Source organism: Drosophila rhopaloa, unplaced genomic scaffold (assembly GCF_018152115.1).
Source record: "Drosophila rhopaloa isolate 14029-0021.01 unplaced genomic scaffold, ASM1815211v1 contig_159, whole genome shotgun sequence".
In the NCBI taxonomy this organism is placed as follows: Eukaryota; Metazoa; Arthropoda; class Insecta; order Diptera; family Drosophilidae; genus Drosophila; species Drosophila rhopaloa.
The window spans coordinates 240,796-261,973 of record NW_025335038.1 but is presented as its reverse complement, the minus strand read 5'-3'; the positions used below and the strand labels follow the sequence as shown (position 1 = coordinate 261,973).

Below are 21,178 nucleotides of genomic sequence, written 5' to 3'. Positions count from 1 at the left end.
AAAATATTTGAACATTTAATTTATAAAAAAACATTAAAAAATTAAAATACAAATATACTTTTAAAAAAGCCACAAACGCATGTTATATATCATTAAAGAAAATGGACAAACATTTACTGGATGCTGACAAAGCCCGATTTAAATTTAAACGAAATAGAGATATGTCACTAAGTGATGCTGACGAACAAAAATATATTTTATTCACTAAATCTTTCAGGAAGCATCAAAAATTAAAAATAAAATATACAATTTATGGAAATATCGCTTAAATTGAAACTATCGTGCGGTACAAAACCATCGATTCGTCAATCCATCTCCAGCACCAACAGGAAAAATATGTATATTTATAATAGTATGTAAAAAGGGCTATAGAATAGTCGCGTCGCACAACGGTAATGTGAATGCTATTCAATCCGACCCCAAACCCAGATGAAGTGATAGGCAGGCCGCGCTAATTTGACCGTCTTCTGCCCTCAACAGATCGTCTTTGTCTCGCATGAAAAGTCGGGCGGAGCGTGTAAACCTGGATATATGTAGAGCGGTTCAGTAAACGCAACAAACATGTCAACCACTCCCAACTCCAACAGCAGTAGTAGCACCAGCAACAGCAAGCAGACGCAAAAGCAGGACACGTACAGCAGCGACAGCAGCGAGGAGGGCCTGGAGACCGCCGAGGAGCGGAGGAGGCGAATCCTGAAGGAGCGCAGCCGGCTGAACAGGCCGCAGCACAACATGTCCGGAGCCGTGCCCAAGCACGATGGCAAGTCCCCGGGCGGTGCATCTCCTATCTGCCAGGCAACAGGAGGGCGCCTGCAGGCACCGCCCGAGAGGATCTCTATGCTGGTAGATGGCGTGCGATTCACGGTGGAGCAGTCCCTGCTCACAGCCCATCCCACCACGATGTTGGGGACTATGTTCGGGACCGGATTCCAGTTTGCGCATGCAAACGATCGCGGAGAATACGACGTGGCCGACGGCATCTCCCACCTAGTTTTCCGGGCCATCCTGGAGTATTACAAGAGCGGCGTGATCCGCTGCCCCCCTACTGTTTCTGTGCCGGAGCTGAAGGAAGCCTGTGATTACCTGCTCATCCCCTTCGACGCAACCACCGTGCGCTGCCAGAACTTAAGTGAGTATACCGCGAGCTTCTATTGCCTGGGCGAACCTTAGTTGTGCTCCTGCTGTTCTGCTCTCTGCTTCTCTCCCGTCTTTTTCCTTGTAACATGCCTATGCCTTCTGTGTTCGACATAAAGGAGGCCTGCTTCATGAGCTCAGCAACGAAGGAGCACGGCAGCAGTTTGAGCTCTTCCTCGAAGACCTAATTCTACCCCTTATGGTGGCCTCGGCGCAGCGTGGCGATCGAGAATGCCACGTGGTGGTGCTCCTCGAAGACGATATGGTCGAATGGGACGAGGAGTTTCCGCCTCAAATGGGAGAGGAGTATTGCCAGAGTAAGTGGTTATGAGAATGTTCAACTTGATACCATCCCATAACTTTAAAAAAGATTTAAGGTCAAATATTTTTTTTACGGGTAATTAACGGCAAATTATTAATTTTAAAAGTTGCGTTGCTCACATGTTATTGAATCTCATAAATAAACCCATATATTTTCCAACATAGCCGTTCACAGCACTGCCATGCACCGATTCTTCAAGTACATCGAGAACCGGGATGTTGCTAAGCAGGTGATGAAGGACCGCGGACTAAAGAAAATCCGCTGCGGCATAGAAGGGTACCCCACCCACAAGGAGAAAATTCGAAGGCGTCCTGGCGGACGGGCCGAGGTTATCTACAGCTATGTGCAGCGCCCGTTCATTCACATGTCCTGGGAGAAGGAGGAGGCAAAGAGTCGACATGTAGATTTCCAGTGTGTGAAATCCAAGTCTGTAACGAATCTCGCCGAAGCGAATGCCGATCCGCCACTGGAATTGGACGCAAGTGCGTAAGGCTCGACGTGGAGAGTAATAGCTCCCTAAAGCCCCAATTCCTTTCCAGGTGGAAACCCGATTCCGCCCATCGCAGTGATCAATCCGAATCCCAACAACGCAGAGCTCGCCATCGGCGTGGTTGCCGTCCCCGTAGTGGGCGTGGCTGGTCCGGCAGCTGTAGTTGCTGTTGATGAGGCAGCTGGAGGCGTTGTGATACTCAATGAGTTGGACCAGGCCGCAATCGCAGATGCCGCAGGCATAGTGGAGCAAAATATGTGAGCAACGGACCGCATGGAAAGTCGGAACACACTGCCAGAGTAGCATCGCGCACAGAAAATTCTTTCTACGTTTTTCATCAACATTTTTATATACGCAATAAATTGAAATTTCGAACGCAAAATAACCAAATTTAGGCCACTGACTAGGGCGACATTAGTAAAACCATCAACTACAAATTATGATCAAAAAAATTACCGGGGATTAGCTGCGCCTACGGTCCATCAAAGGCCTCGCGTTCCCCGTGCGGAAGGGTCGAGGTCTCCCAGTTCAGAGAGCGCTCGATGGCCATTTTCCACTTCTGGTACCGTAGGTTGCGGTCGGTGGCACTGATCGACGGCTTGATAGCTTCCCGGGGTCCAGACTTTGAGAGGGGCGCCTCCATTTGGTAGCGACTCTCCACAGCTTTGTAGGCTGCCATGGCAGCTCCCTAAAACAGTAGTGTATAGAATTGCTGCACCTACTCCAAACATTAAAGTACTAACCAGCGCTGTTGTCTCCGCGATCTTCGCCCTGAGCACTTGAATTCCGACCAGGTCGGACTGCAGTTGCAGGAACAGGTTATTTACAGTCATGCCCCCGTCCACCATCAGCTTGGCCAGCGGGATTTTGCAATCCTTATGCATCGAATCAAGAATATCCCGGACCTGGAAACAAACCGCCTCCAGGGTGGCACGCACTATGTGTTCACTTGTTGTCTCCTCACTTAGTCCGCAAATAACACCACGGGCGTCCTGGTTCCAGTAGGGAGCGTAGAGTCCATTGAAGGCTGGCACGAAGTACACATCCAGGGAGTTATCCACAGTGCTGGCCATGGTCTCGATCTGGCCCGAGTTCTGGATAAGGTTAATGTTGTCGCGCAGCCAGTTAAAGGCTGCGCCGGCAATGGACACGCTGCCCTCGAGGGCGTAAAAGGGGGTTGCTTTCCTGCCCAGTTGGTAGCCCACCGTTGTTAACAGTCCGTGTTGGGAGTGCACGATGGAGGATCCTGTGTTGTAGAGCAGGAAACATCCAGTGCCGTACGTGGCCTTGGCCTGTCCCTTGGCCATACACTGCTGTCCCACCAAAGCCGCCTGCTGGTCGCCCAAATCCGAGCTTATGCTGATGTCCTTAAGCACACCCTGCGCAATGTTGCCGTAGAATTCCGCGCTTGAGCAGATTTCCGGTAGAATACTCTTGGGCAGACCGAAGAACTTGAGCAAATTGAGATCCCACTGGAGGGTTTCGATGTTCATGAGCATGGTCCGGGAGGCGTTGGTGACGTCCGTCTTGTGGACGCCACCGTGTTTTCCGCCCGTCAGGTTGTACATCAACCAGGTATCTATGGTTCCGAACATTGCAGAACCCTTCGAGAAGGCCTGGTTGACCACCGGAACGTTGTCCCTCAGCCATCGGAGCTTTACGCCCGAGAAGTACGGGGAAAGTGGGAGTCCACACAGCGGTCGTAGGTAATTGATGTTCCTGGCGTTGTTGGGAATCGTTTCTAGCAACTCTTCCACCGTGGTGGTGGTCCGATTGTCCAGCCATATGATGGCGTTAACTAGCGGCTGGCCGGTGTGTCGATCCCACACAACGGTAGACTCGCGTTGGTTGGTTATGCCAATAGTAATAATATCCTGAAATAACCCCGAAGAAAAGTATTAATTTTAAAATATTTAAACCGATGCTTTTTCTGTTATTTATAATTAGAACAATGAAGGACTCAAATAGTTTAACCAAAGCTGAAAACTAATAAAAACAAGAAAAGTAAAAACTTTATTCCCGTTACGCACCTTCCAGTTAAAAATAAATATTATAAACTAAAAGTTTTCCCTTTACAATGAAACAGCGATGCTACTATTTAGTTTTTTTAGCCGAAAGTTAAGAGAGAACAAAAAGGAAATTATATTTATTCAATTTAAGATAAACGAGAAAGGAACTTTCAAATTAAATAGTGAGTTGGCCAGATTTAAAAGCTACAGGATATGGCCAAGATTTACATACTAATGTCAAAAAATTGTGTAAATGAATTTAGCAAGTTGGGATACTAGGTTAAGGATAAAACTATCCCCGAGATTTTTAAAATCCCCGCAAGCAACGCAGCTGGCGTCACCTTACAAGTTGGATATATATTTTTCCTTATAACTGTGTACACACTGTTGCCATTACCAGGAAAACGCCGACAATAACGGGAGCCGTAAACAACCTAGAGAAAATAATTGATAACAACCTGCGACGTAATTAGAACGGAATTTTCCACCGTAGGCGGCCTGTTTCAATGTCAGTTCTAGTCAGATTTATACGACGAAGCATAGTGACCACCCCCCATACGCAGAAACTACGCAGGATGTCTGTCCAAGAGCCTAGAGGTCAAAGGGCGACCATTGCCGTGGGCCAAATGCGATCCACCAGTGACAAGGTGGCCAATCTCTGCCAGGTAAAGGAGCTGGTAGCTAGGGCCAAGTCTAGGAACGCCTGCATGCTCTTCCTTCCCGAATGTTGCGATTTTGTGGGCGAGAACCACGCCCAGACTCTGGAGATGTCTGAAAAACTGGATGGAGAGCTGATGGCCCAGTACTGCGATCTGGCCAAAAGCAACGGGATCTGGCTGTCCCTGGGCGGAGTGCACGAACGGAACGACCAGGGTAAGATCTACAACGCGCACGTTCTGGTAAATGAGAAAGGAGAGCTGGCCGCGGTATACAGGAAAATGCATTTGTTCGACGCCACCACCAAAGAGATAAGCCTGCGGGAGTCGAACACCGTGACGCCGGGCGAGCGCCTAGAGCGGCCAATAAGCACGCCCGCCGGTCAGGTTGGACTCCAAATCTGCTACGATCTCCGGTTTGCCGAGCCAGCGGTGCTGTTAAGAAAACTGGGTGCACAGTTGCTCACGTACCCGGCTGCCTTTACCTACGCCACGGGCAAGGCACACTGGGAGATACTATTGCGGGCGAGGGCGATCGAGACGCAGTGCTTTGTGATCGCAGCGGCCCAGCAAGGATGGCATAACCAGAAGCGGCAGAGTTGGGGTCACAGCATGATAGTCAGCCCTTGGGGAAAGGTGCTGGCCAACTGCGGCGGCGAGCAGGAGCTTGAAATCGGAATTGCCGAAGTGGACCTTTCGACGCTGGAGGCCCTGTATCAGAGCATGCCCAGTTTTCAACACCGGCGGCACGATCTTTATAGCCTGACGGCCTACAACATTCGGAGCAAGAAACCTGCAGAGGATCGCCCCTTTGCCCACAACATTGTGGACAAACGCACAATTTTCTACGAATCGGAGCACTGCTTTGCCTTTACCAACTTACGTTGCGTGGTCGATGGTCATGTTCTGGTATCAACCAAGCGGGTAACTCCGCGGCTTTGCGGCCTCGACTGTGCTGAGATGGCGGATATGTTCGCGACGGTTTGCATGGTGCAGAGGCTGCTGGAGAAGATTTACAAAACTACTTCGGCCACCGTAACGGTGCAGGACGGCGCCCAGGCCGGACAAACTGTTCCCCACGTGCACTTCCACGTTATGCCCCGCCGCAACGGGGACTTTGGCCACAACGATCAGATATACGTGAAACTAGACGAATGCGCCGAAGAAAAGCCACCCCGCACGATCCAGGAGAGGATCGAGGAGGCGAAAGTGTACCGTAAGTTTCTGCTGGACTGTAGCTAACTGCTAGTCCCGACTCTTTCCTCAGTCATGTGTTTATTACTATAATAAATAACCCGTCGATCGCCCATCTCTGAAGGAGATTAGATGGGTGGGAGTGGATAATTTTAGAGCAGGACGTACCTCAACTTTGCCGCCCACGGCTACGAGTTTCTTGCACGCTCCATCGATGCACTCGTTGACTGTTTTTATTATGGCCATGGGATCCTGTTCGCACCATCCTTCCTTCTGGAAAATTGATTCCACCTCGATTTGGTGGAAGCACACAATTTCGTCAGTGCCGGCGCGGAATATGATGAACCGGGCAGAGGTGGTTCCCTCGTCAATTGCCCCCACGAATGGACCAAATGGTGCGGGCGGAGGCGAGGTAGTCTCGGAGGTAGGAGAATCCATTTCTTACTGGGAGTTCAGAGTACACTGTCAATAAATGCTGTTTGCTTTCTCGCGGGTTTGCTCGACACTAAAATTATTTATTGGAATCTTGTCGACATATTCGACGGAAATTATGCGATAAGAGATAAGGTGAGCGAGCCTCTTGCTAATCGTTGCTGTGTGTGCAACCGAAGAAAACTCGTTCCGGAGTAAATATTATTTACTGCGAATGGGTGTGAATACGTATGAGCGATGAAGGGTTTATGCGCGAGCAATAATCCGAACACTTCGACAAACTGTTTTTATTAATTAAAAACAAAATTCACAATTTTATTAAGGACTTTTATTTAATTGGAGTCATAATGCAGATATATTAGATAATATTGGAACTGGATTAGCCCGAGCAAAATATTTGTTTTTATGTTCATGTTTAAGTTGCGGATAAACGGCCATTCACAGCGAAATAGATTTATTTTACCACTTCCGTGGGACAACACTGTAAAGTGTGACCGCTACCTGTAAGATATCAGCTGACCGAAACGCAAATTCGCAAAATAATAACAATCAATAAAGATACGAATTTTCGAATCGATAGCATTCTAGCATTCGACAAGAAAACTGGCTGGCAGCTATGCCGATTTCAGAGACCCAGAAGGCAGGACTCCGCGATCTACTTCTGAATGAAAAGAACTCGCCGGTTCTGCTGCAGTTGGTCAATAGCACCACGAAAAATGTGTGGAAAACCGAGGATCCAGAAGGTGAGATTGTCCTCACAGAGGTTATTTAATAACAAAGTGTCTTATGCTTGGATTAATCTTCTTCTGCAGAAGCCCTTAGACTGCTCACTGCACATATTCCCGACATTTACACCCTGCTTTACAAACGCGCTATAACCAGAGAACTTCTGTTCAGTTACTGGCACACTCGACAGCCGAACGTTGCCACTGATTTCACTAAGGCGGACCTTGTAGCAAAGGTGATTCAGTACTGGGAACAGGAAAAGGGAACGGAGTCAAACATAACTTCTAGAGGTCAAGCTGCCGTCTCAGTTTACGCGACTTACAAGCTAAACGACGAGAATTACCCCATTCACGCTATCGCCCGAAAGTTTGGAGAATGGTTCTTTGAACGTTTCAATTCAGACAGTTTGAGCCTGGTGGACCTGTGGACCGACGCGGCTCTGCACCTCACCATCGTGGCCAGCGATGGGATCAATGAGCTGGAGTGTGCGACGGCTGCAGAGGTGCTGTCGGCACTAACGAGCGCCAAAAAGCAGTTTGGCTTTCACTTCAATCCAAACTTGACACACGCCGGGATTCAGGGCCGGATGGATGCGTACGGACAGGTCATGGTGCTCTGCTGCGGAACTCTGCACACGCCCAAAAGCTGCGTTGGAGTCTTTGAGTGCGCCTTTGGACTGCTGCGGGATCCCTACGCGGACAACAACTGGAAGCCCAAGAAATTCAAGTGCTTGCTCAAAAGCGAATTACAGCCCCCGGGACTATACACTCTATGCTCGAGCAAGACACTTCAGGCAGCACTGGAGCTGCCGGTACCTACCGATGACTTGGACTAGCGGTCTGCTATTGAACCAGCATTAGTACATGCCTATATTTACACTTCGATATTAAATAAAATTAAGCTCACCTGAAGAACGCTTCATCACGCGACACTACTTAACTTGGACATTCTGAATAGGATGACAGAGCCTGTTGCGGAATGTTTCAATTAGTCTACTCACGAGTTGCATCAGGCAATTGGCACTGAGAGCTGCAGGTAAAATGTGTAGACAACCCAAACTGCAAGTTTAAAGAAAATTAAGGTATTAGCGACATGTGGTTTGTGAAAGATGGGCTGAAACTGACAGTTAGTCGACCAGTTTAAAGCTTATATGCCTGATGCTTTCTTCGACCAGCCGAAGCATCCGGTTCCTTGCAGCGGCAGTCTTTCATCTTTAAGCGAATTAACGGATACAATGAAATCAATTTCATAAGATAAAAAAGCTTGTAGGAGGATAGGAAATAATATTTGTGTGCAGACTACCTTGATCAAAATTGTTAATTTTATAAAGTGGTTCAATAAGTGGCATTTGTAGCAATCGGAGGGACATACAGATCATGAAAATTAAGAGGGTATGCTCTGCAAGGTCGTGAATTTTATTATTACCAGTTGAATCAGCCACAAGGCCATGGAATGCTCTTCCGTAAACAGCAGCACACTGAAATTGTAGTACACATTAATACGATTCACAGGACAAAAGGAAACAGTGCTTATGTTTATATATATATTGTGTGTGGCAAATCGTTCACATGCATTTTATACAGTAGTAGCATTAAAATACTTATATACACGCATGATACACACACGAATAACAAGTTGCGGAACATTTGCTAACTGAATAATATTTTTTATAATTCGTTTCTCTAAACACGCCGTACAGCTAAAAACCACAGAGCTTATTTACATCGCCTGTGTAAGATGTATAGATCCTGTGATTTTTGGGTGAGCATGTTTGTCTGATTAAGAACGAGAACTAGTAACTAACTAGCGAATTGGGTGTATCGGTAGTCTTACGAGCTATGCAAAATAAAATTACGTTTAATCGATGCCGTCGTTCGGTTTACATCTTCTCTTGGATAAATGGGTGAACCAGTGCCTGGTTGAGAGAGATCCGTTTAGCCGGATCCAGGGCAAACATGTTCTCCAGCAGATCCTTGAGCTGAGTGACCTTGCGATGCTGGTCGTCTGGCAGGTTTTGGTCAGCAATAAGTTCCTGCTGCAAGCTACGTGAAGGCTTAACGACCGGCATTACAACAATCTTTTCCTGCAGAAGAAACTCCTTTTAGTTCACGCACTTGCTTCCCTCATCATTCCAAAGACACTTACCCTTTCGGTGAGCTTATCTATTTCGTGGTATAGGAAGTTGCAGCTCTGATCAAAGTGCTGCTCTTTAAACTGACCTTTTCTGACAATTCGGTTTGGTATCTTGCCCTTTACGTCCATAAAAAACTTAAGCATTTGGTTGTTGCTCTTCCCACTAAAAAGAATTTTACCCGTGTACAGCTCATAAATTGTGCAGCCGGCGGACCAGGTGTCGATTCCATAATCGTAAGGTATTCCCAAAATAATTTCTGGAGAGCGGTAGAAACGAGACACTAAGTACGGAGTAATTTCGTTGTCGCTAATGGCCGAGGCTGAACCAAAATCGCATAACTTCAGTATCAGATTATTTTCGTTGACCAAAATGTTGTCCGGTTTAATGTCCGCATGCAAAATGCCAGTCTTTTTTAGCAATTTTAGTGCCAAAAATAGTTGCTGCGTGTAGCTACGTACTGCTTTAATGTGGAGGCCCACATTCTTGCCGTACTTCTTGAGTACTTCACGCAAATTCATTGCCAATGGCTCGAACACCATGCAGAGATGCTACAGCAGAAAAATAAACATTGTAATAAAGCCCATTAACAACTAATAATTGATAGTAAATAACCTGTTTGTGGAAAAAGTGGCGGTACAAACGCAGGCAGTGGAATCGGTCTTCCGGATCCGCATCGTTCAGTTTCTTAAGGATTTCCAGTTCCCGCAATCCAGTTTTGTGCCTAATAGGAAAAGTCCGTATAAAGGGATATTTTAGATTAAGATAAGAAGTTCGCTTACATTATTTCATTGTTTCGTATGATCTTGATGGCAACATTTGCCTGTCCCCGAGCTTGGTCTCGGCCACGGACAACATTGCTAAAGACACCCTGGCCAGTGTAGCCATTCACAAGGTAGCGATTGTCCAACACTTCACCGATCCGAACTCGGTAATACCCTTCTGCGTCGTCCCAGTTGTCAGTAAGAGCGGGATTTTCGTGTTGGTGCTTGCTTTGGACGATTGTGTTGGGCGACTAAGTAATACAAACTCAAAATTAGTAACTGTTATAAGGAAAGTGGACTCTGAAATTTACAATCCTGCGACTCACATCGAAATTTGAATCCACATCCTGGTCGGCAAACATATCCCACTCGTTTCGTTTTTCCTTGACGGAGGTGTTCCTTTGGCTACTCGAGTTGTCCAGCTGCTGGTGCTCCTTCGGCAGATCAGCGATGGGCAAATCAGACTCAGCTAAAGTGGGCGTGGGCGTCCTAGGAGGCCTTTCGCGTTGGGATGAACCTGGCGAAGTGCTTCGAGACTCGTAGGAGGTTGAGTTATGTGGCGTCGGTGATTCCTGCCCTGTGCCCAGTTTCTGTTGGAAGTTACAAAAAAATCGTTTAAGTTCAATAACTTCACGGCATTAACAAAAAATTAATACCCACCTTGAGCAGCTCCTCCCGCTTTTTCCGACGCAGCTCAATGATAAGCTCTTCGTCATCATCGTCCTCGTCAATGTCAATGTCCAGGTTGACCTCTTCGTCACTGCTCTCTTTGTCGTGCTTTTTTTGCCCTTCGCTAAGAGAACCCTTGTACCGATCTCGATCGCCGTTGTCTGCGCCGCCACGTGCCATACCACGGTCAAGGCCACCACGATCCCGGTCCTTTTGCCGCTCCCGCTCACGGCGCCGGTCCGACTCAAACTTACTGCGGCTGTGCGACCGTTGACTGCGATTTTGCCGAACATCTCGCTCCCGGGCACGACCTGATCGCAAATCGATGAGCGGCGGCCTTTCTGCTCCACGCCGATCCCGGTCGCGGCTATGGTCGCGCCTCTCCCTCAGTTTGTCGCGGTTTATCTCCTGCCGTAAATCCTCCATGTTGCGGTTGCGGCTGCGCGGCAGGGTCTGCATCTGCTGCTCTGCAGCCCGGCGACGTGGGGGCGTGCGATCACGTTCTCTCGAACGCCGTTCCCTTCGTCCGGGGACCGGGTCATCGCGGGCTCGGCTCCTCGGGGCTGTTGGGAGCAGGGATGTCTGGCGTCTTCGCTTCTCGGGCGTGCGCTGGCCTCCGCTAGAATCATCCAACAATATAACATCGGAGTCATTTGAGTTATGCGTGCTAGACTGTTTAATATTAGCATGTTTACTGGTTGCAGTAGCCAGCGGCGCTGCGGACTGCGTTGCCGAGGTGGTCACTTTGGCCACTTTTGCCTGCACAGCCAGCGGCTGCAAATGTGGGAGCGAGTGTGTGCGGGATGGGGGCTCAGCCTCTGGGTCCGACATATACGCGCCCAGCCGAGCCTGTAGAAGAGCCTTCTGTCGCATCAGGTCCTCCAAGTTGAGCTCGTCCTCAATAATAGACGCAATGATAGGGCTGGCCACATCGGCGGCGCTACAATTAAAAAAAATAAAGGCAAAATCAATATGACCGACTGGACTGTCCGCCATAACACTCACACATCGCTTTCACTGCCTGAACTGGCCACCTCCAAAACCGGCAGCACCTTGTTTTGAATGGTCTTCGTTATCTCCTCCACCAGGCTGCTGGGGTCCGTGGGCAGCAGGTGTTTGCCGATACGGAAGTCGGCTCCGTTTCGGCTGGCCTTCTGCATGATCTCGGTGAACTTGCCGCTCAACCCAGAGCTCCTTGCCAGCTTAACCTTGTCGTTTTCCGGCGCGTCCGAGTCGTTCGACGACTCGCTTGGGCGGTGAGGGCGCTTTTTCGCCTTTTTGTGCTTTTTATGGGCATGCCTGTCTTTCTCGCCTTTGCTAGCAGACGACTTCTTGTGTTTCTTGTGCTTCTTGGTCTTTTTTAGCTTGGCCCGACGCTCCTCCGACTCGCTGTTGTTGCTGGAGTCATAACTATTCGGTTAGAGGGGAGGGAGCCCCAGTCAATACACACACATGTGATATGCGCAGTTAATCGAGTTAATTTACCTTTTATCATCAGTCATCATTGCGTTGTGGTGAACAGTAAGGAATGCGCACAGAAAAGCGTGCGGTTTTTTGTTTTTTCTTCAACTAATTGTAGATGGTGAAACTTTTCAATTTCTTATTTTTTCTTCCTCTTCTCTGTAGCTTTTTTCTGAGTGACCGCATTTGGAGAACAACCAAATACTACCTCAAAATACCTAATAAAAAAACGCATCGATTGCCATAAATATTAAAAATGTGCGTCAAATTATGTGCGTCAAATAGCGAAAAAATCAAAAAACAAGAAAGGAAAGCTAACTTCGGGCGGAGCCGAAGTTGATATACCCTTGCAGAATACTCTTCAAATTATATTCTCCAAAATTATTCATATGATGCATTCTTAATACTCATAAAAAATCCCAACTTCCTAACTTTAAAAACACCAAAGTTAAAGCATTTCCAATCGTTCAGTTATATGGCAGCTATAAGATATAGTCGTCCGATCCTTATGAACTTTAGTAGGTCGGATTGATTGGCCAAATATAAAACCCATAGAAAATCACAACTTCCTAACTGAACAAACACCAAAGTTATGGCATTTCAGATCAATCAGTTATATGGCGGCTATAGGATATAGTCGGCCGATCCTTATGAAATTTGGTAGGTCGGATTGATTGGCCAAATATAAAAGCCATAGAAAATCCCAGCTTCCTAACTTTACAAACACCAAAATTATGGCATTTCCGAACAATCAGTTATATGGCAGCTATAGGATATAGTCGGCCGATCCTTATGAAATTCGGTAGGTCGGACTGATTGGCCAAATATAAAAGCCATAGAAAATCCCAGCTTCCTAACTTTACAAACACCAAAATTATGGCATTTCCGATCAATCAGTTATATGGCAGCTATAGGATATAGCCGTTCTGACATATATACTGCGTGCAAAGGAAAGAAGGGTGTGTGCAAAGTTTGAACTCGATAGCTTTAAAACTGAGAGACTAGTTTGCGTAGAAACAGACAGACGGACAGACGGACATGGCTATATCAACTCAGGAGGTGATCCTGATCAAGAATATATATACTTTATAGGGTCGGAGATGTCTCCTTTACTGCGTTGCACACTTTTGACCAAAATTATAATACCCTCTGCAAGGGTATAATAACAGGACATGTTCGAAATTTCACTGATCCGCCATCGACGCTTCATTATACCCTTGCAGAGGGTATTATAATTTTGGTCAAAAGTGTGCAACGCAGTGAAGGAGACATCTCCGACCCTATAAAGTATATATATTCTTGATCAGGATCACCTCCTGAGTTGATATAGCCATGTCCGTCTGTCCGTCTGTCTGTTTCTACGCGAACTAGTCTCTCAGTTTTAAAGATATCGAATTGAAACTTTGCACACACCCTTCTTTCCTTTGCACGCAGTATATAAGTCGGAACGGCCGGGATCGGACGACTATATCCTATAGCTGTCATATAACTGAACGATCGGAAATGCCATAACTTTGGTGTTTGTAAAGTTAGGAAGTCGAGATTTTCTATAGGTTTTATTTTTGGCCAATCAATCTGACCTACCGAATTTCATGAGAATCGGCCGACTATATCTTATAGCTGCCATATAACTGAACGATTGGAAATGCCATAACTTTGGTGTTTTTAAAGTTAGGAAGTTGGGATATTTGATGAGTACTAAGAATGCATCATATGAATAATTTTGGAGAATATAATTTACAGAGTATTCTGCAAGGGTATATCAACTTCGGCTCCGCCCGAAGTTAGCTTTCCTTTCTTGTTTTCTTTCATTTTATTATAATTTGTTATGCATTAAGAACACTTGCTCTTTTAACCTAACTTGCCACAGTCACATCCACGTCGTGCTCGTCCTTGTCGATACTCAGTTCGAGCACAGTATCCTCCTCGACGGACATGGCCTTGGAGTCCTCGGTGGAGACAGAATGGAACTGGGGCTCACCGCGGACTCCGTCGAACTTGGTGGGGCTGCTGTTGTTGAGGTCGTCGTCTTCGTCGCTGACTTCCATGATGCCGTTGTCGTTCAGGTCCGGCTCCGAGCGGGCCTCGCTGTCGCTGGACGAAGAGGACGACGAGGAAGAGGAGGACGACGAGGACGAGGAGGAGCTGTTGTCCTGATCCAGCTGCTGCTCCAGTTCGTGGATGGTGTACATGAGGAGCGTAAAGTCGTTGCGGCGTTTTTGGAACTTGCGCTCCATCTTCACTTTCTTTTGCACCAGGTCATCGATCTCCTTCCTGATGGTCTCTATCTGCTTTTGGGTGCCGTTTCGGTCCGGCTGATCCTGGATGAGCGAGGCCAGCAGGTCGTACTCCATCTTGTTTTTGCGGATCTGCTTGGCGGTGATGAGTTCCTTCTTGCTGGCCTCAATCTCCTCCTTGGCCAGAACGATGCTTTGCTCATGCTGCTCCACCAGCTTGCTGTAGTTCTCCCGCTCGGCGCCGATCATCTGCAAAGTCTGGACGTTTTTCATCGCGGTAAGCTTGCACTGGGCGAACTGGGCCATCAGGCGGTCATACATGATAGGGCTGTGATGGGGAGAACAGGCCACACGATACATGCACGGAGGGAAGACTTTGAATATATCACCCGCTTACTTGGTGTCCGGCGATTCGTTCTTGGCTTTGGCCCACTTGAGGAACTGCTTCAGCAGCACGTTCAGGCGGCGATCTTCTCCGGTGCCGTCGCCGTCGATCAGTAGGCGCTGCTTTATGATTTCCTCTGAGACAGCAGTATAAATTTCGGTTTGTAATGCGAAAATAAACCAAAATAACTTACCGTCGTTCATCCCGAATCTGAGTCGCCGAAACGGAGTGTGGCCGAACCCACCGCTGTTCTGACAGCCCACGCAGTACGGTCATACTGTAGAGGGTGTGTTTTGCATCCCTGGTCACGTCACTTTAAATTTCAAGAAAGTATTCAATTGATATTGTCCGGCACTCTTTTTATCCTTGCAGAGAGCCCAGTATTGCGTCAACAACCCTCAGATTCAGCCAGTTTTAACTACCAAGGGCACTCCTTCCCAGAATGTCGGAAACATCAAGCGTAGAGGTGGATGCGGAAAGGGAGCGGGACGGAGAAGGGGACCGGGGCCCGTCCGATCCTGCCACTCACGACCACGACTGCAGCAAGATCGAGGCTCTACGCCAGCGATCCCAACGCCTGAGCGCCCGGCTTCAGCAGACGCAGAGGGAGATGGAGACGTCCAGTGCACACGGCAAGGAGTCACCTGCCGCCACCCAATCCGTGCAGGACGTCAATCCGCCAACGCAGAGGCGCATGGGGGAGGCGGGCCGGGCCCCACCTGCGTCCTCCAACAGCCGACAGGTCCAACAGATGTCTTCCCAGCAACAGCTGAACCAGGTGCAGATTCTTCCGAATTCCAGCCAACAGCCAATAGCGAAGAAGAAGTCAAAGCGGGCGCTCAGAAACGAGGTAGGTGCTCTTCAGGAGATGGTCAAACTGCTGTCGCACGTTTCTCCGGACGTTAATGCGTATGCCGCCCAGCTGATTCGCCAGAACGAGGTACTGTCCCAGCTGGAGTGGGCTCCGCCCAGGGTGTCCCCAGTGCCCCAGCAGGCTCTGCGGCAACTCCCTCAGCGCATTGACGGCGGGAGCGAGATAGTCCGGCGACAACTGCCTGAGCAGCGGGGTGAAGGGCGGCAGCGCCATGATTCTGATGTCTCGAGCAGCAATAGCAATCCTTCCCAGCAACTGACAAAACAAGGACGGCGGCAGCGTAACCGCAAAAAAAGCGATGGCTCCGGCAAAAGCACAACTCAGTCACTAAAAACCGAGCTGGAGGCCATGCGGTCGTACATAAACAAGATCGTCCAGCATCACGTAGGCATTGACCACCAGCTGCCGCTTGATCTAATCTTTAAGGGCAATTTTTCCGACCTGGAAGCGCATGCGCAGCGACTGACTGCGGCAGGTTACGGACGCATTGTGGAGGAGGAGATTCGGGTAAACCGCAAAAACAATAGGCAGGCCTTCATCACGATGTCCACAGACCGGGAAGCCCTCGAACGGGATGGAATCGTATTGCTTCCTGTGGCCAGGCGATATGCCTTTGAAGGCGACAAAGTGCGCGCCTTCGTTCTAAATGCAGGTGCCCAGTGCAGTTCAAAGCCGGCCGAGCCCTCCTCTGGCGGAATTACAGGCGGAAAGCCGTCTATATCACTCGGTAAGTTACTCTTGAGAATAATGTTTTATATTAAAGACTGTACACTAAAGACGCCTTTCTATCTAGCGGGTGATGAGGAACTTTCGGATGAAACTGAGTCTCAGGACTCGGATGCGGAAGCGGATGCCGACAATGTGGTCGTCATATCGTCGGATAACTGCCCGAAAGCGTTCGTCATAGCCATTACCAAGCAAACTGAGCTTCGTCAGATTGTGGGAACTATATCGTTCACAAACCCCAACAAGCTATGTGATGATCAGCTGTTTTACAAGTTCCGACCGTATGACTTGCGAGTACCCATGGTCTACGTGCCCATGGAGGCCTGTACCGCTCACATCGGAAGCAACCAGCAGGCAGGGGAAGTGTCCGGCCTCCTCTACCTTGCCCACATACTGGAGACTGATTGCAATGGGCATTGCATCGCGGAGCTAATCCAACCGGTTGGACGCGTGGGAAATTTGGAGGATGAGCTAAAGGCAATTCTTTTTCATAATGGCCTCCGAGATATAAAGCCATTTGAGCAGCGATTTGACGACTTGTACTCCCAGCCGTCACCGCCGATAAGCAAGATTGATCTGAGCCAGCGAAGGGACTTGAGAAAGATGTGCATATTTACCATAGACCCAATGACTGCGCGCGATCTGGATGACGCTGTTTCCATTGAGAAGCTAGGCGACAACAGATATGAAGTAGGCGTACATATATCGGACGTGTCGCACTATCTAATGGAGGACAACGAGCTAGATAATATCGTCAAGGAGCGTTCTACATCTATTTATCTAGCCAATGAAGTAATTCACATGCTGCCTCAGTCTCTATGCATGCGTTGTTCGCTGCTGCCCGGAGAGAACAAGTTCGCCTTTTCCGTCTTCTGGCAGATGGACGGGGAGGGAGTCATGCTGGAAGAAAAGCCCGAGTTTTCCCGAACCATCATAAACTCCTGTTCGCAATTTGCCTACGAACACGCACAAAAGATTATCGACAACCCTAAGGAGCGGTTTACCGAGAACGACTTCCCGACCATCCTAAACGGATTTCATACCAATGACATTACAAAAAGAGTCCTGTGGCTCCACAGGATGGCGAGCTCCATGCGTAAATCACGCTTTGACAACGGCGCACTTACCATAAACAACGCCAAGCTGCGCTTCGTTCTAGATCCAATCAGCGGGGAGCCTGTGTCATTCGAGGTGGAGAAACAACGCGAGGCAAACCGCATGATTGAGGAATTCATGCTGCTGGCCAACCAGGCGGTAGCTCGTTTTATACACGACGCCTTTCCTGAGATCGCTGTGCTCCGGAACCACCCGCCACCACTAACCAAGTCCCTTAAGACGTTACGGGAAAAACTCCAGGCATTAGGATTTGAACTGGACTACAGCTCGTCCAAGACGCTCCAGGAAAGCATGGTGCGGCTTTGCAACGAGGCCCCCAATCCTGTCGCAATGAATGCTTGCCTCAGTCAGCTGCTAATGAAGCCCATGGCAAGAGCAACGTAAGTGTGCCCTTCTGCTAAGAATGTCCCTATTTGACAGACCTTTCCACCGGCAGATATTTTTGCAGTGAGGGTAGAACGGAACCGGCAGACCTATGGCACTACGCCTTGTCCATACCTATCTACACGCACTTCACTAGCCCGATCCGCCGCTATCCTGACATAATGGTGCACCGGTAACTGACATATACCTTCGTGGTTCGCCTTCAACATTAACAGTGTTCCTTCATTTCAGCCTGTTGGCGGCTGCACTTAATTACTGCCCACCGCCTGGACGCACACCAGACGATCTTCACGCCCTGACGAAATTAGCCAATGAGCGCAAGTACAATGCCAAAATGGCCGGGGATGACTCCGGCAACTTGTATTTTAAGCGCTATGTACGCAATAAGCAAGGCATCTACATGCATGCCGTGGTAATAGAGATATTTCAGCACATGATGAATGTGGTTACTCTAGAGTCTGGCCACGTCATAAGCATCCACTTCAAGATGCAAAAGGTCCTTGTGGACACGCACAGTGCACCAAACTACGTTATGATTGCCGAGCGTAACATGAAGCAATCACCTCGCAAACTGCAGATACTTTCTTTGGTGCCTATTTTCCTGTTCATTTGGGATAATAAGCTAACTGGATTCCTAACGATGGGAGACCAGCGCATACATGCGCCCAAGGAGCAGCAAACCGGATCGGGCACGTCCCGAAAAAACAAGCCAAAGCAGCAGCAAGTTAATCACCAGCAACGACAACAGCAGCATATCCAACAGCAGCGGATTTTTGCCATGAGGCAAAATAGCTTATAAGTATACACAGAAGTAGGGCTTAAGCTTTTGTCTCAGAGATCCCTTTCGTTATCTCGCCGTCGACTGCATTTATTTTGAAAAATCGGAAATTCTTCAAAACTTTCTTACATTTGGACAGCATTACTGATTATAAAGTCCAAGCTATGCTTGGAGTAAATTGACTCTGTGATGCTTACTATTTCGATATACATTTTCATAACCTAATAAGCTCTGTTTAAATGTATGTGGTATATACATTAAATTGTAAAGACAAAGCTGTTTTGCAGGATTCCCAAACAATAAAATTAAGTCGACCACCAGTAACTGCATCCGACTTATATTCTATTAACGACAAGCACACGGGGAGTGTACGAAGCAAAATTATGCAGTTTTTGATTAATTTTTATTATATTATTTAATCCGGCACGCTGCAAGAGAATGATTCAAAAAAGTGTATATTTAATATTAAATTTGGTTTTTGTTTTATTAATCATTGACGGAAAATCCCAATGCCGGCTTTAGAATTCTTCGGTTTATATCAACAGGCGATAAGAGTTTAAATTGAGATAAGACGCGGGGTGGTCTTTATTTAAGCAGAGTTTTTTCGAAAGCCTCACATCAGAAGTGACTTAATTTCCAAGTGTACTAGAAGCATCGGACGTGTTTGAAATGGATTTTTTCGGAATAATTGGTGGGTTGTCCTGGTCTTTAAATTTTTTAAGGCAGCTAAAGCTTCATTTCTAGGAATCGCCCTACTTTTGATTGGGACATTTCATAGCGCATATGGAGGACAGCGGTTCTTGGAATGCTTTCAGTCCTGTTCAACGACTCCCGAGTACAATCCGGTCTGTGGCACTAATGGTGAAAGCTACTCCAATGCGAGCAAATTTTACTGCGCCAAAAGTTGTGGTTTAAGTGATTTAGCAATTCAGCATCCGGGAAATTGTCCAAAGGCACCTAGAACATCAATAAAATAGTAAAAATACTTAATCCTAAGCTGATCAGTAATCTCAGAAACTGCTTAGATCTCGTTATTTTGGGCAACAACACTCAATGGCAAATCCCAACGATCTCTGTATTAATTTATGGAGTAGAGGTCAATCGAGATAACCAAGCGCTGGCCTATATCAAGCTGGGTTTTTTTTCGAAAGCATAGTAAGGCATCGATCGCAGCAGAATAAATATTGCGGTGCGCTGCCCTTGGAACCAGCGATAGAAGCTTTACTTTTAATTGGGGTCATCAATATAATCTGGTTGTTGTTGAACTGTCTCCTCTTTTTTTATATTACAACTTAACAAGAAAGGAAAGGAGAGCCGAAGTTGATATACCCTTGCAGAATATTCTGTAAATTATATTGGTTGGCCAAAAATAAAACCAATAAAAAATCCCAACTTCCTAACTTTCCAAACACCAAAGTTATGGCATTTCCGATCAATCAGTATTATGGCAGCTAAATGATATAGTCGCCCGATCCGGCTCGTTCCGACTTACATATATACTACCTGCAATAGAAAGACTACTTTTGGGAAAGTTTCAAGCAGATAGCCTTAAAACTAAGGGACTAGTTTGCGTAGAAACGGACGGACATGGCTAGACTGACTCTCCTGGTGATGCTGATCAAGAATATATATACTTTATAGGGTCGGAAATGTCTCCTTCACTGCGTTGCAAACTTTTGACTGAAATTATAATACCCTCTGCAAGAGTATTACAAAGCAGCTTAAGCCTCTCGAGTATGTACTTATGCAGGTCTCTTGATCTCAACTTGAATGAAATCAGTTTTATAATCAAGACTAAATCACAGGATATTTAAAACAACAGCCAAAATCTTAATTTGAACTGCATTCAATATTCACCGTGAAATCGTAATACTGGTTTTAAATCGATTCTTGAATTTACAAACAGTTCCTTTGTGAGCAGCCACACATCCAGACGTGTTTAACAGGCATGGGAATCACTTGAGATAGACGGGTAGAGGCAGCTCTGTATAAATAGGCGTCATTGTGTTTTCGGGGGCCTCAGAAGAGACTTGTTTTCCAAGTGTAGCGGAAGCAGCGGGCTCATCTTAAATGGATCGTATCGGAATATTTGGTAGGTTGTCCTGGACTGGAAATCATTTATGGCAGTCTTATCTCCACTTTCAGGTTTCGCCCTGCTTTTGATTGGGATAGCGATGGTCCACTGCTATCCCCAAAACCAGTTAGGAGCGCAATGGCAAAACCCTTGGCTTCGTCCGCAGCAACCAGACCAGCCGCCGATATCTTCGGACAGGGGCCGCAGCTCCACGACCACCACTGCCCGACCAACAACCCAGTCCCCGCAATACTATGCTTGCTTTCAGTCCTGTGGAGCGACCAGTGAGTACAATCCCATCTGCGGCAGTGATAACGTAAACTACTACAATGAAAACAAATTCAACTGCGCCCTGGGGTGTGGCTTGAGTAAGTGAACATCGACAAGCTATAACTCCATGGGGATCAATGTAAAAAAATATCTCCTCCCCTTGCAGGAATCCGACAGGTGCACAACGGCATTTGTTAACAACTTAGAAGATAATGGGTCGAGCAACTGGCGGCTTATCTACGTATTTTAAATATTACAAAATCAGTCTAATCGATGACATCAGAGAATAAACACGAATACATAAAAAGCAAACGATCTTATTTACGACATTTGCATGACCCCGACA

The 21,178-nt window shown here is 47.3% G+C and overlaps 8 protein-coding genes across 13 annotated transcripts; 5 read left to right on the top strand and 3 right to left on the bottom strand.

Annotated features, from left to right (window-relative positions):
- The first annotated feature begins 6 nt into the window (after nucleotides 1–6).
- On the top strand, nucleotides 7–2,328 carry LOC108046716 (BTB/POZ domain-containing protein 10). 3 transcript variants are annotated; one of them, XM_017126593.1, is made up of 5 exons: nucleotides 7–392; nucleotides 481–1,129; nucleotides 1,257–1,451; nucleotides 1,621–1,938; nucleotides 1,996–2,328. In XM_017126593.1, the coding sequence occupies exons 2-5, from the start codon at nucleotides 562–564 to the stop codon at nucleotides 2,205–2,207; spliced, it is 1,293 nt and encodes a 430-aa protein (XP_016982082.1). In that variant the 5' UTR covers nucleotides 7–392; nucleotides 481–561; the 3' UTR covers nucleotides 2,208–2,328. The 3 variants fall into 3 exon arrangements, with proteins under 3 accessions (XP_016982082.1, XP_016982074.1, XP_016982065.1); XM_017126585.2 differs by having other exon boundaries at nucleotides 157–352; nucleotides 1,254–1,451; XM_017126576.2 differs by having other exon boundaries at nucleotides 160–392; nucleotides 1,254–1,451.
- On the bottom strand, nucleotides 2,273–6,441 carry LOC108046696 (glycerol kinase). The gene is made up of 3 exons (XM_017126552.2): nucleotides 5,974–6,441; nucleotides 2,690–3,820; nucleotides 2,273–2,634 (listed from the first exon to the last, which is right to left on the bottom strand). Exons 1-3 carry the CDS (start codon nucleotides 6,241–6,243, stop codon nucleotides 2,419–2,421), a joined length of 1,617 nt encoding a protein of 538 aa, XP_016982041.1. The 5' UTR covers nucleotides 6,244–6,441; the 3' UTR covers nucleotides 2,273–2,418.
- On the top strand, nucleotides 4,334–5,920 carry LOC108046707 (nitrilase and fragile histidine triad fusion protein NitFhit). Its single transcript, XM_017126565.2, has one exon. It carries the CDS (start codon nucleotides 4,462–4,464, stop codon nucleotides 5,851–5,853), a length of 1,392 nt encoding a protein of 463 aa, XP_016982054.1. The 5' UTR covers nucleotides 4,334–4,461; the 3' UTR covers nucleotides 5,854–5,920.
- Nucleotides 6,442–6,607: 166 nt separating the features above from the next.
- On the top strand, nucleotides 6,608–7,874 carry LOC108046734 (uncharacterized protein C3orf38 homolog). The gene is made up of 2 exons (XM_017126607.2): nucleotides 6,608–6,980; nucleotides 7,050–7,874. The coding sequence occupies exons 1-2, from the start codon at nucleotides 6,854–6,856 to the stop codon at nucleotides 7,796–7,798; spliced, it is 876 nt and encodes a 291-aa protein (XP_016982096.1). The 5' UTR covers nucleotides 6,608–6,853; the 3' UTR covers nucleotides 7,799–7,874.
- Nucleotides 7,851–12,190, bottom strand: LOC108046672 (serine/threonine-protein kinase PRP4 homolog). Of its 4 annotated transcripts, XR_001769396.2 has the most exons (10): nucleotides 12,013–12,190; nucleotides 11,533–11,937; nucleotides 10,519–11,467; nucleotides 10,185–10,448; nucleotides 9,877–10,109; nucleotides 9,710–9,818; nucleotides 9,109–9,645; nucleotides 8,819–9,046; nucleotides 8,389–8,440; nucleotides 7,851–8,021 (listed from the first exon to the last, which is right to left on the bottom strand). XR_001769396.2 is itself a non-coding variant. In XM_017126532.1 (9 exons), exons 1-8 carry the CDS (start codon nucleotides 12,030–12,032, stop codon nucleotides 8,843–8,845), a joined length of 2,721 nt encoding a protein of 906 aa, XP_016982021.1. In that variant the 5' UTR covers nucleotides 12,033–12,190; the 3' UTR covers nucleotides 8,370–8,440; nucleotides 8,819–8,842. The 4 variants fall into 4 exon arrangements, 3 of the variants coding, with proteins under 3 accessions (XP_016982021.1, XP_016982011.1, XP_016982029.1); XM_017126532.1 differs by lacking the exon at nucleotides 7,851–8,021 and having other exon boundaries at nucleotides 8,370–8,440; XM_017126522.2 differs by lacking the exons at nucleotides 7,851–8,021; nucleotides 8,389–8,440 and having other exon boundaries at nucleotides 8,492–9,046.
- Nucleotides 12,191–13,719: 1,529 nt separating this feature from the next.
- On the bottom strand, nucleotides 13,720–14,856 carry LOC108046869 (THO complex protein 7). Its single transcript, XM_017126803.2, has 3 exons — nucleotides 14,804–14,856; nucleotides 14,623–14,746; nucleotides 13,720–14,553 (listed from the first exon to the last, which is right to left on the bottom strand). Exons 1-3 carry the CDS (start codon nucleotides 14,811–14,813, stop codon nucleotides 13,845–13,847), a joined length of 843 nt encoding a protein of 280 aa, XP_016982292.1. The 5' UTR covers nucleotides 14,814–14,856; the 3' UTR covers nucleotides 13,720–13,844.
- Nucleotides 14,857–14,906: 50 nt separating this feature from the next.
- On the top strand, nucleotides 14,907–18,812 carry LOC108046862 (DIS3-like exonuclease 2). Its single transcript, XM_017126788.2, has 4 exons — nucleotides 14,907–16,211; nucleotides 16,278–17,706; nucleotides 17,763–17,882; nucleotides 17,942–18,812. The coding sequence occupies exons 1-4, from the start codon at nucleotides 15,053–15,055 to the stop codon at nucleotides 18,507–18,509; spliced, it is 3,276 nt and encodes a 1,091-aa protein (XP_016982277.1). The 5' UTR covers nucleotides 14,907–15,052; the 3' UTR covers nucleotides 18,510–18,812.
- Nucleotides 18,813–20,440: 1,628 nt separating this feature from the next.
- On the top strand, nucleotides 20,441–21,144 carry LOC108046602. Its single transcript, XM_017126420.2, has 3 exons — nucleotides 20,441–20,580; nucleotides 20,634–20,930; nucleotides 20,999–21,144. Exons 1-3 carry the CDS (start codon nucleotides 20,559–20,561, stop codon nucleotides 21,028–21,030), a joined length of 351 nt encoding a protein of 116 aa, XP_016981909.1. The 5' UTR covers nucleotides 20,441–20,558; the 3' UTR covers nucleotides 21,031–21,144.
- The last annotated feature ends 34 nt before the right edge of the window (nucleotides 21,145–21,178 follow it).